Raw genomic sequence first — 13,153 nt, forward strand, 5'->3', positions numbered from 1 at the left:
CGGGGCACGGCCGGGCTCTGCCGCGGGGCACGGCCGGGCTCTGCCGCGGGGCCGCCCGCTCCGGAGCCGCGTCATCTGCGGCAGCTTTGCGTCTTGCCGTGCCAGCTGTGCCGGGCGCCTCTCACCTGTGCCGGGCAGGGGGCGCACACTGGTCACACGTACGCACCGCCGCCATGTCATCCCCTGGGTCCAACGCCTCTGACATTTTTTCCTGCCCCCTGCTCCTCTTTCTTGCACAGCTGCAACAAGAGTGCTCAGGTAAATCCTCTCGAGGCTCACATCTAATGTAGGAAGGAAAGCCTAATAACGCCATCAAAGGTGATCACGGCAACTCCTGTTCTCTAAGCGGGCAGTTTGGTGCAGTACGATGTTCAGAGAAAAGCTTAAATCCACCTCTGTCACTTGGGTAATCACAGCAGCTGGGGCGTGGGAAGAAGGCACCTTGTTTAGAAGATAGTGTCTAGAAATACACTTCAAGTAATTTTTTTTTTTTTTTTTCATGTGGCAAAGTACAGTCAGACTGGTTCTAGTTCTGCTGCACAGGCTTAAGATTACTTAAATCGTTTAAAATGACCCCCAAACAGGAACACATAAAAACTAAAACCTGATGTCTTTTCTACCACATATGTATGCGTTGTAGATTTAGCTGCCAAATTTGTTCTCAATTCTGTAAAAGTGAGTGCTGTGGCCTGCTACGCTGATGTGTGTGCCAAATGCAGCTAAAAAGACTCCTGTTTTTAACTGGACAGGTAGCACAAGTTTTCCTCACTCTCTGAGCTCTGTTGAGGTATTCGTAGGATGTAAAAGACTGCTCACATCCCACTCCCCGTGCTCAGACTGGTCCCCTACGCTGCAGGGCCTGGTGAGACCCTGAAACGTCAAGCAGAAGTGGAGGCAGGGAGGAGCTCAGCGTGCTGGCCCACACTTGGCCCTCACAGAATGGTGGTGCAAGCCGACTAGCCGGAAAAAGTCAGTCCCTTACACTCCCCTCACTACAATCTGATATTTCTGCAATTCCAGATTTTTAATGTATTTTTAGGTTTGTCCTTCACTCTTGAACAAAGATAAGCAATGAGTGAGGGATGGAGTGCATAGTTCTGCCTCTGTTTCCCACAAGATGGTCTGTACTGCTTCTTGGCTTGAGAAGCAATTTTCCTTCACGGAGATCCACCCCTTATTTTGAAAAACTCTGATCTAGTTTCATGTATGCTTAACACAGCTTTCAGTCTATGGTCTCAACTTCTGCCCTGGAGATAGGAGTGAGGGCAGTAGAAGTAGCTGTTTGATAGTGATATGGACAGTTCTTTTTGCTAAAAATCCTAAGTCAGAAGCTCCTGGTTATAATGTGCTTCACACTAAATATGTTTTTCCTGATAACTGTATGTACATTTTGTCAAGGCGTTTATCAGAGCATAAATGCTCAGTGGTAAGCACTGAAGAGGCCACTATGATTAAGCATTCTTTAGCTGGAAAAAAAACAACAACACCCTGAAGCATCTCAAGTGTTAGAACATATTGCCGGTCCATCTTTATTAGTACACCACCCTGTGTTAAGCAGCTGGGGTTTTTTTGCATGATCATGTATGACAGGCTTCACTGTGTATCATTATATTAGTAACCTAAGGCAAAACAAACACCATTAACTCAAAAATAACCACCAGTACTGTAACTTTTATTTGCTAATAAATATCTTAATAAACAGGCTTACCCCATCTGTAAGACCTGATAATGCCTCTTAGGAAATCATAGAAAAATAAAATACAATAATAATCAATAACTTGTACTTTGTACAAAAATCTTATTATGTTGCTCAGCAGGTAGCTTTGCCAAACCCCATATTCTTTCTGCAAAGAGATGGCATATGTAATGCAATTCACCTTAAAAACACCCTAATGTTGAGAGCTGAGCATTCTATTACACTATTAACTTGTAGGCATGCCAGCACATGAAAATTTACATGGAACATCATATTATCATAGGAATAGAATAATAATAAAAAAAGAAGATAACACCACTTTTCAGTAAATAATAACAACTTCACTTCTAATGTAAATTCCCCTTGGGACTGCAAATCAGTATATTAAGCTTTTAATTTCATGGCTATTCCTACAATACTGTGATAAACTGGCGAAAAGGCAGAAAGAAAAATGCAGTTAGAACATGTATGGGAGATACATTATGTGAAGAAAAGTAATTCTGAACAGTGAGGCAGTCCCAGGGGGAAAACAACGATATCAGCTGTGAAATGTTCGTCTCCCAGACGTAGACTGTGCTTGATTTGTGCAATGCTACACAAGTTCAGACCGATGAAGATTAATTTAGAGGTACAGTACCAAGGCTGCTTTTCTGTGAGATGAATGGTGACGACTGAGTCACAGGTAGTTGTCATTATTCAAATACATCTTGATAAGAGGAAAAGAAGCAATGGCAAAACAAATGTTATCTGGGGTCTTTAAAGAAAAGGTGGGCTTTGGACTACTGGTAAGGGTATGAGATCTGTGCTGAGGCCACAATTTGTTTGTAAAATAGTTTTCAAGTGTTATGATTATGACATTACTTTTGAAGCCATCTACTTTTGAAGTTTTGACATGGCTGCTTAAATATATAATCTAAAGTGTCTGTCATCAAATAGTTATTCATAAATACGCATACATTGATACATTTTATGGCTATGCTAGAACAGCAAACTATGAAGAGCAGTCATATTTAGTTGTGTACCATCTGATTTCACAGAAGAGACAGAGATTAAACTCCCTTTTAAGTCATAAACGTTCAAAACCATTTAAAACACACAGAAAGAAATAGACAGAGGCTATCCTGAGAAAACATACCAACCACATTATCTTCCAAGAGTAAATCAAAGCTAATTTTTGGAAGGTAATCAAATATTTTTCCTATATTTTTACTGTAAGTCAAAGTAGTTTGTTTTTTTTTAAAAAATGATGACAAAATTAAAATAATAAATTCCAACTGGATCAATGAAGGTTGCTTTGCTAGAAAATAAACTATTGCCTTTCAGTACATAGACTTTCAGATTATTTTCCTTGTTAAATGGCAGATGCAATCCTGAGAAGTGCAGAGTACCTGTTGTTACCAAAGTCAGTAGGAGTTATACTGCATCAAACAAGAACAAGCCCTTTTTGTTAGTCTCCAGATTTTCAGTCACGGCATCGCTCTGCATGACGCAACTGATAACATCAGACAATCTTGACATTGTCCTCAACAGAAGCAGATGCAAGGCTCTAGGTAAGAGCAACATATACTGAAGTACTGACTGAATCCAGTTCCTTCATCAAAGTTAACCAAGAAACAACTTTTCCTTCTTTTAATCTGAAATAGCCCTCTCTACCTTATGTAGAAGAGTTGGGAGAAGAAATTGCTGCAAAAGAAATAGTATTAAAAATGCTACACTGCCAATTCAAAGCTGTTTCTTGGAGAGAAGCAGATAGGGAATTGTGGCCATAAGCTTTAAAATGCTTCTGTGTTTATGTGTTAGGCATCTTAGAGTAGGATGGTTTTCTTGAGATAGGGAATTAATGAGAGTCCAATAAACAGAGCTACCAGGAGGGCATTAGTTATTTTATTTGCAACTGTGCCTTTCATTAACTGGCAAACTTACACTGCAGTGGAGTAGGAGTATGAAACAGCTTGTTCAAAGAGTCATATTTCAGCTAGCACTTCTATTATGAAGGGGAGATCATACTGCATAATGGTATATGTTTAGGAAAGAAGAAATGTAGACAAATTCTATTTTTTTCTAGGTTCTGTGTGTTTGATGGGGATAATGGTTTTATCCTGTATTTAAATCCACGAGTTTGGGGAACTCCGTAGCAAAAACAAAAAAACAAAAAAACACCAAAAACATTTCTGTTAGATACTCTATTAGTTGTGTAGGTCATTTAAAATATTTATTGCAAATTCAGAGATGGTAGCCTATTCCAGTTAAAACAACAGTGCAGCAAACACCTTTTGTACTTTGCAGTTCAGTTTTGCCATGTTGAAGGTAACCATAATCTATTTCATCACATCCCTGAGGTTGTAGCCTTGTCTTTTATGCTCAGTGCAGTTCTCTCCTATTAAATGAGGCCATCCATTCCATGCAAATCTATAGAAACCTTTGATCCAAACCCTGTTTCAGTCTATTAACATTTTCGTATGGATTTAACTGACTTTGGCTCATGCCCTGAAGGACCAACCTACACCTCAACCTGAAACTCTCAAAAGAGAAATTAAAACTAGCATAGTTTTAGTGATACATTTGAACGACAAGACAGCACGTGTCCCAGTAAGTGCTGGTTCTCTAACAACAAATCAACTATGACAGTTGTGGGATGGAGGAAAGGAGAATCTGTTTGGAGAGCTGAATCCTACATACAGTATGTGTAACGTGGGGCTACATCTGTCTGCCACTGAAGTCAGTAACAAACTCTCAGAGTTTTGGTCACAGCAAGACCGTACCTATTGACACTGAAACATTTAATTCCTCACAGTTACCTCATTGTCCCAAGAATTACTCCATCCAGTTCATTAAATTCTTTCAGCAGGAATTGGAAATACTGGGTGTTTCACAGTAGAACCTTCCCAAGACAAAAATGGAACTCGTGAATTTGGCATTTAGTAACTAAAATAATTTACAGATTTGAAACATTGGCTGCAGTTTTTCAGCTAACCCGGTTGTACATAAAGGGACTGTGATGGTAAGTTATACAGCTCAGAGCATTCAGCTTTTAAAAAAAAAAGTTATTCATGTTTTAATCACTCTCAAGTAGAGCTCAGTCTGAATGAGAGAAAACTGAAAATTCAGTTTGTAAGCCACTCTCAACTGGATACCTCTACTGTACTAATTATTTAGGTTCCTTTCAGAAAAGCCAGTATGCAACAAGAAGAACAAGTAGTCTTTCAATTACAGAATTGTGTCTGTTGGAGTTTCTGATCTAAATGATGACAGTTGTACCTGAATTTTTGTCATAGGCTGGACCCTGGAAAATCAGCAAATAGATTTTTTTTCCTATCATTGCTGTGGAGAAGCCTCAGAGCATTTTGCAGTGATGATTCTATGAAAATTCTCCCTACACAGTTTCCATAGACACTTTTTCATCATTCAAACCAGAAAGGAATACCTGGATTCCAAGCAAGATTTCATGCCAATTTCATTTTCCATATTCTATATTCAAGATTACTTTCCATACAACCAAGGCCCCAGGCTTCCCACAGTTCAGAATACAGAACTAGATTTCTCTTTGATTTGTGAATTTCCAGTGCCAGGGTTTTGGTTTATCTTCTGCTCAATATACATGCTGTTGCTCAGCAGTTAATCCCTTAATTGTCAATAACAAGAAGTATTAGTATAATATTATGGTTTATTCACAAATTTGTAATCAGCTTGCTGATGTGCATGTCAGAGATGCATATTCCCCAAAATGTGTACTATTTCCCAAATGAAAAAAAAAAGTCAGCAATATCTCCTCACATATCAAGAACAATACGTGCAGGAGGTTTTGTGATAATATCAGTGAATATACTGGACTCCTCAAGGAAACCATCTGTGGTACTGAAGTTAAAACTGACAAAATGTTATCTCATGCTGCCTTACAAATATTTTATATGGACTTGGATTTGCAAATCCTTTATGCATAACACTACTCATATAAATAGTCCTATTTCTAATTGAATTGAATAAATGAATTAAGCTGCACAAGCATGTAAGTTTACAGATTCAGGAGTTTCTGAGCATGGCGCAGTACATACATTATTACTGAGACACACATGTAGTTACCTATTAGTCAAAGCACTCAGATGCTTAGACATAGGTCAAAATTTTGGACAGGAACAAAGCAGAACAGGTGTGAAAACTTCAAATGATTTTGAGACTGATCTTTTTAATATATTATTTTCTGTATCTTCAGTGTCATGACTTGGCATTTTTTATTCCAGTTTTATATACACAGCTATGAAAAATCAGATACTATGCTAAACCTTTCTGGAAGAGAGATGTACTTGGGAAATCCCTTACAGGAGAGAAAGGTAAGCGTTACTCATGTAGGATATTAAAAGAAACATACACAGAAATAGATTTCACTGAGCTGGTGTTCTATTATTTCACATATAAAATATGGAAATATATTTTAACTCTAATCCATTTTTTAATCTCATGTTTTTTCATCAACCATTTTTGTTGGTTTTCCTTTCTAAAATTCAACACATCTTTTTATACTATATGCCAGCATATCCTCACCATGTTCCCTTGAAAATTTCCCTTGTTTTGACCTTGTGTCTATAAATGGCTATTTAAAAGAAAATAATTTATATACTATTTAAACATCTTTGGTGACTTCAGCAGAGGAACTAAAACTTTTTATAGCATGGACTATATGTTAATAGAGGTGCTGGCTCATGGTCATCTTGCCTCCCCTCTATGATCACTGATCATTTCTACAGTAATGAGTTGTACGGAAAAGAATCAGTAGAAAGGTTTGGTGTGGTGTCAGTAGAAGGGTCAGCATCAGGTGCCCAGGCAGCTTTCTGTAAGGCAGTTTGAAACTGGTTTATTCTGCCCATGGAGGAAAAGAGAGCCTGTCCATTGCCAGATAACAAGCCAAGGAAGTTTGGGAAGTACTACTATACACATACAGTGCATGCCGCTAAAAATTTTAAAAGCCAATGGAGCAGATCAACCCCGTTAGAGTTACTGGGAGTTAGGTAATTAATTCTGTAGGTTTGAAAAATCTCAGGCATTTTGATATACATTATATTTACAATTCTTTATGTACATATAGACAAATATTTTCTATCCATAATGCACTCAACGTATTCTGGGCCATAATATGTGGAACTATATACAACCATAGCACTCATGGATGAGCAGTATGTGGTGGTAGAAGATATGTGTGAGCTGTTAAGTGCATGGAACTGTCTTATATAACTTTTGTTACAGCTCCTTAGCCCAACATGTACAGTTCTTCCTTTTTCACCTTATTAGAAGCTTTAGGGACTTTTTTTTTCTTTTTCAGTCCTGATTCATTTGTTTCTCCATGAGATTTTAATGATCACTGTCCTACTAAGGGTAAGCCCAGCCCAACACATCTTTCACTCACTGTAAAAAAAAAAAAAAAAGAAAAAAAAAAAAAAAGTACCAGTATAAAAAGAAAAAAAAAAAAAGATGATCTTTGCCATTTATTCAGGAAAGATTAATTACACTTGATGAAAAAGGGTATTCTGGAAGAAAACTGTTTCACAGAATACAGTGCTCTTCAACCATTTGCAAATGCCATAAGTGAAGTATCTCTACTTTTAATACTTTTCCTAGAAGATGTAATGGATGCAGACTTTTTATTATGACTTGTAACTTTTATTACTCTAAAAGATGTGTTGGACTGGATTAGAATGTGGGACATATTCTAAGAGACTGAGCCCTTGCTGGTGTAGTTCCAGTAGTACCTTGCTCATAGGAGAAATGCGGCTTTACCTTGGGACTTGTGTGGTTGACATAGTTCCATGGGGTTATTCTAACATGGAAGTTGCCATGGTTAGTACAGTCCTACTAGGCACCTCCAGCCCCAGATATTCCACATAGTAAATCTTTACTGCAACTGAATAAAGAGCATCTGTACGTTACTTTTGACCCACTTTTGGACCCTGTATGAATCTGCATTGAAAAATAAATTAATAGAGCCCAGTGTTAGACTCATCATATAAAAAATAAAAAATGGACAGTCTAAAATTACAGAAAAATAAAAATACTACAGACTATGAGTTCCATGTCAGAATAATCCAGCTAATAACTAATGCAATTTTGGACAGAGCAACTACTTTATTTGAATTTATTGTTGAGTGTACTATTTGCAATTAAAGGACTGCCTTATACTGAAAAGTCTTGGCTGGTATCTTGAAGCATAGCATGCATCTAAGTTTTTTTTGGGCAGACACTGAATTTACATCCATGGGAAACAAAAAAGGTTACTTTTGTTCAAGAAAAATTTAAATTATGTAGCTCAATTTACTTCCTTTCACTTCATGCAGTCCCATTGCTTCTCAGTAATTCCAGTGTGCAAACACCTCATGAACAAAACCTACTAAACCTTCTGCTGTTACTTGCTCAATTTTAACACCACCATTATGGAGAAGATCCTCTTTTTTTTTCACCAGTTCAGCATAAGGACTAGATACAATCAAGGCATGAGACTCTTCTGACCAAACACAGATGCCTGGATATGAGCTAGCCAATTTTGATCTCTTTGAATGCAGAGAAACAGGTGCTTCTTTGCCACAATTCATCTAACCCAGAAGTAAATAACTACGTTTGTCAGATGACTTGCATCCTACAAGGGCCCTCTTCATGACGAAAAGGGGCCCTCAGATGACTCACTCAAATGCAGACCTCCATAACTAGGTGAGAAGAATTCCTCCCAATAATCTCAGAGCTCTGACTGGTAAGTGGGGATATCTTGAGTAAGGATGACTGATATGGTTTCCATGTGAGATGACCACCTTACTTGGCTGCACAGACATGCAAGTTGCTTGTCAGTCAACTTTGGAAGCACTGTGGTTGGCACGTGATGGACAGCTGGGGCAGTGCACTTGTCAGCCAAGAGACATTAACCTGGTCCTGGCTCAGCAGTCAAGACCCTCAGTTAAGCTGTGTTTTGGAGGCTTAAGTGATACACGAGTAATGATAACAGCACAGAGGGATGGATTTTATTCTAGATTAATGACAGTCAGATCTGTGAGAAAAATCTACGCATGGATATTACTTTTAAATAACTTAGACATGTCCACATTTTAATGCTTTTTTTCTTTTTTTTTTTTTTTTTTGCTTGCATATCTTGCACACTTTATTTTGTGAACTTTCAATCAGGACTTTTTGTCATGAAGCACTCTGCAGTGTGGGCCACATTCTCAAAAATAGCCTATTAGATTTGCTTAAATTTGTTGAGTTTAAACTCTAACTGCGCACTGCAATATGCAGGATATCTAAATAGAGCTAATTTTCACCTGAAGAAAGTATTTCTTGTAATAAAGAAAGTTACTCTTAATTTCACATATACACTTGTGGCCTGCACAGAATTAAGCTCACATTTGAAAAAGAACACCTGTTGATTTTCTGTTTGTTTTTAAATGAAAAAAATTGGGCACATCCCCACACCCCACAAAAAAAACCCCTAAACCAAACAAGAGTAGGCTTGGAATTGAAGCAAGAGCAAATAAAATGTTTCCAAAATGGGGAAAAATGTAAATTTGATCAAGATAACTATTATAGAAGTGTGATACTGCACCACAACAACAACAAAGGCCCAAGCCATATAAACCCATAAAATCCTGGATTTACAGGTTTTTAATACATGTCCTTACCCAAACAATCCCTTGTTCTTTCCCTTCTGGTTACCCAAACTCTTGTTTATATAAAAAATATATCTGATTAATAAATGTTTTAATATGGTTATATTTTTTCTATTGAAAATATATTTTCAGTAGTGTGATAACTTTAGAAATTAATTTCCATTAAATATATCCAGGTTGCATGCACATAACATGCCGCTCTGCATCCACACTACCAGGAATGAAAAAATGTGCAAAGGAGAATTTAAAAAGTGCACATACATGGTTTGGATTAGTTATGAGTAATTTTGAAACCCCATTAAGAAATAACAGACTCATACCTCCTCGGTAATGTATTTAATTGTGAGAGAGGCTCCTTCCACAGATGTCACGTTGTTGGCCACGGAAGAAATAACAGGCAAAACTGATAAAAGAAAATCAACTTTCAAATTACTCTGTGATGACAGTATGTTTTAAAAGGCTTCAGGTAACTATGATTTTCTTTCCATAAGAGAACATCTACCAGAAAATTATTCAGATGTGGAATTGGGGCATAATTTTTGAAGTAACAGTCACAGAAATGAACAGATCCTTTTTTTTTTTTTTTTCTCCACTAAAGGCCTGTGATCCTGCAAAACACACATGCTTGTACAGTCCTACTGAGTTCAGCGGGACTACTCATGCTGGCAAAATTACCTTTGTAGCTAGCCTAGGACTGGAGCTGCCTTTCCTTAAACAAGCTCATCAAATTGGCATTGTAGAACACTGGTGAATCCTGATCTTTAGAAAACTTGTTCCTCAATTAAATCTGTTTTGGTTTTTTTTATGAAATAAATTTACTTAATGTACTCCTGTTATCTCACTTAAATTAACGCAGTTATTCCAACATAAAGTGACAACAGTGAATCAGGCCTTGTGTGTCTTACTCTGTGAACTGGTTAGAAGCACAATCTTTTCCGAGTTGTTTTCTGATTTTCCTTCTTTGCCACCAATATACAACGGCAGCCTTTTCCAAGAGTTAGGAAATACATTTTGATTTACAAGCTGTAAATTAAGCAGTAAGTATCATTATGATTACATAAAGTAGTTAGTTCATTTTGATATACACATATATTATACTAATTACCCAAATGCACATCTTAACAGAAGAGTTGTAATGCTTGAGTATATTGGAATGCCACGTAACTCAAAAATGTCTTCCAAACTATGTATAAATTAACAAAAGCATCTGCACGCAGTTTACATGTGACATGCATGTAGATCTGTGTGTGACTTGTACAGCACACAGACATGCGCTGGTTCCCCTGTTCCCAGTAACGCATATCCATGCAAAAGTTTGGAAATGTAGCCAGCACGTCTGTGTAAGTTGTCTGAATAAAACATGAAAGCTGTAAGTCTTAGAGAGGTACAAATATTATGTTAGGCCTTTGCAGACATTTTCTTGCATGTAAATATGGCTATTGAAGAGTTCTAAAGGTAATTGTCTTCGATGTCACTTAGGTATCTGTACTAAATGGAGGTCTAGCCCATAGTAACCAGAGCTCCATTTCAGCAGTCTGCTTTTTACTTCTAAAAGCAGTTAGAAGTAGACTGAAGGCAACATATTATTACACTGCTGTCCTACATCTCCTTTTCTGCCTGTGTACAAGATAACAATACCGCAGTGTGTAACTCCCAGCATCAGTTGATGGTTGTAGAACTGCCCTCAACTGGAGGATGATATGGCTGGCCTGCTCCCATGGGAATAAGCACATCACCCCACTGATGGCTGGCCCCCTCAGGTCTACGACCACCAGTGGAAATTATGCTTAGTTCAAGCAGTGGAGGCCTGCATTTTCGGAACAGAAAGCTTTTTGAAGTCTGTGTGGCCATGGTATAGCTGACAACCACGTGGTTATGAAAACGTTACAGTTTTCCAATGAATATTTGCCACATAGTGGAAGCAAATGCTGAATATTAATAAAAAAAAAAAAAAAAGGAAGGCCTAGGGTGGTGAAGAATCCCAAGCATGAACAAGTTTTCCAACCTAATCTAAAATTTAAAGCATAAAAAGTGTCGAGTGCTAAAGTAATTAAAAATCAAGTACCTTAAGATTTCAAACAGGTTTCTCTCACTATCCTCCCAATTATTCACACAATGAAAACTCGCTACATAAAATCATCAGTCATTTCCGCAAACAATACTAACAACTTGAGGCACCATTTTACCAGCATTCAAACTATTATAAAGTAATATAACAATAGGACCCATATATTTGGATTTAATTAAGAGATAAAATAAATATTTATGTCAAACTTCTTTTTGATTGCACATTTGGTATTGGAAGTTACATGGTCACAAAACATGAAAGAAGTCAAATACTTTTTGATCTACCAGCAAACTCTAAATACATCGATAAAGAAGCCACACCAGGCCAAAGAGATTACTACTTTCAAGTAAGTTCATGAAAATTTCCCAAATATTGTTATACAAAGTTACACATCCATGCTGAGCTATTCATCAGTGTGTAGCAAGTGTCTTGCAGTAGGCCAGGATTTTATCGGCAGATAACTGGCGGAGGAGCTATGCAGTGTGATTAAAAATTCCAGTTTGGAAGCATTAACATAGAAGTACTTTTATAGTCTGAACAGGAGACTGCAGTTCTTGAAGTTGGGAAGAGCAGAAGGGAAGAATGAGAATATTTTTCCGTTTTAGAAATGCTGAGGCACAAAACACAGTTGATTCTAGTACTTTCATACATGAAATCCTTTCTCCTGTATGTGCATCATATGTAACCGCAAAGTCTGTAAACTGCTGACTATTCGTCTCTGGTGTCCAATGAGTACAACTCCAATTCTTCTAATGTCACTGCAAGATAAAAAGTTTCATCTTGGATGCAAGTATAGTAAAGCCTCTTATATACAAAAGAGAATAAATATGTGATGAATCGCTCTTCTTCAGAACAGTTTACCTTCCTGAGTGGGACATATAAGAAAGCTGCAAATGTTAAAGTTTTCTGCACCTGTCAATTCTAAATTTTTAAAGATAATTTAAGAAAAAAAATTTAAATGTTGTAGTTAGAGCACTGGTATCTTTTGTGATTCTGTCAAGTAATTTCCCCAAATCTTGAGGAGGAACCTGAGAGATGGTTCTAATAGCCCATTTTGAGTAATGTGTTAATAGCAAATATTTCCCACTCATACTTGCAAAGGAACAGGGTTGATAACACTATTTCTTGTGGTCCTGATGTAGAAATAAGAGATTCTGTGCTTCTGATGATTTGGGGAATGGTGGTGAGAGGTGGTCTAAAGATATACTAGTCTGGCCCAGATTTCCCTCCTGGCTTCCCTTCATCTCATCTAGACCTGCACCCTAGAGTGGGTAGCTCACCCACAGAGCTTGACTTTTTGACAGGAATGAAGTCAGCAGCCCTCAGCATCCATCACAATCCACTAGTTCAGTTGTTCTCTAAACATCACCAACTGCAAGATGCTGAAAAAGATCACAGAGGTGGTGAGGGCAGGAAACTTCAGATATGCCTTGTCAATTGTACAAATCCCACACTGGGACATAGCTAAACAGGCAATGTCTATGCTATCCTCAAAAATTGGTTGACAATATAGTTAGTAAAGGAGCTCATGGGATAAGTCATGACCTTCATGGGTTTCAGATTTGCAGTTCAAGATACCTGCCTCTGTGTTTTCCAGCTAAAGAGCCACTGGATAGCAGCAACTATCCAGTACTTAGGCTTAACATCCACATGGGGCATAATACACAACACTTGAGGTCAGCAGGGACTATGTGAAAATATGGATCATTTTAGAAGAATAAAGTCAGCTAAAAGAATAAACCTTTGGGG

At 37.7% G+C, this 13,153-nt stretch overlaps 1 protein-coding gene across 4 annotated transcripts in view; it reads right to left on the reverse strand.

Moving 5' to 3' along the window:
• Positions 1-1,651: 1,651 nt before the first annotated feature.
• Positions 1,652-13,153, reverse strand: part of EPHA6 (EPH receptor A6) — a 493,307-nt gene continuing 481,805 nt past the window's right edge. For all 4 annotated transcript variants that reach the window (XM_026843385.1, XM_026843366.1, XM_026843375.1 and 1 more), the window contains one exon: positions 1,652-12,162. In XM_026843385.1, coding sequence (XP_026699186.1) covers positions 12,048-12,162 — 115 coding nt within the window. In that variant the 3' untranslated portion in view covers positions 1,652-12,047. The remainder of the gene's footprint in view (positions 12,163-13,153) is intronic.

The sequence above is a fragment of the Athene cunicularia genome (genome assembly GCF_003259725.1).
Source record: "Athene cunicularia isolate RWA chromosome 1 unlocalized genomic scaffold, athCun1 chr1_part1, whole genome shotgun sequence".
Classification (NCBI taxonomy): Eukaryota; Metazoa; Chordata; class Aves; order Strigiformes; family Strigidae; genus Athene; species Athene cunicularia.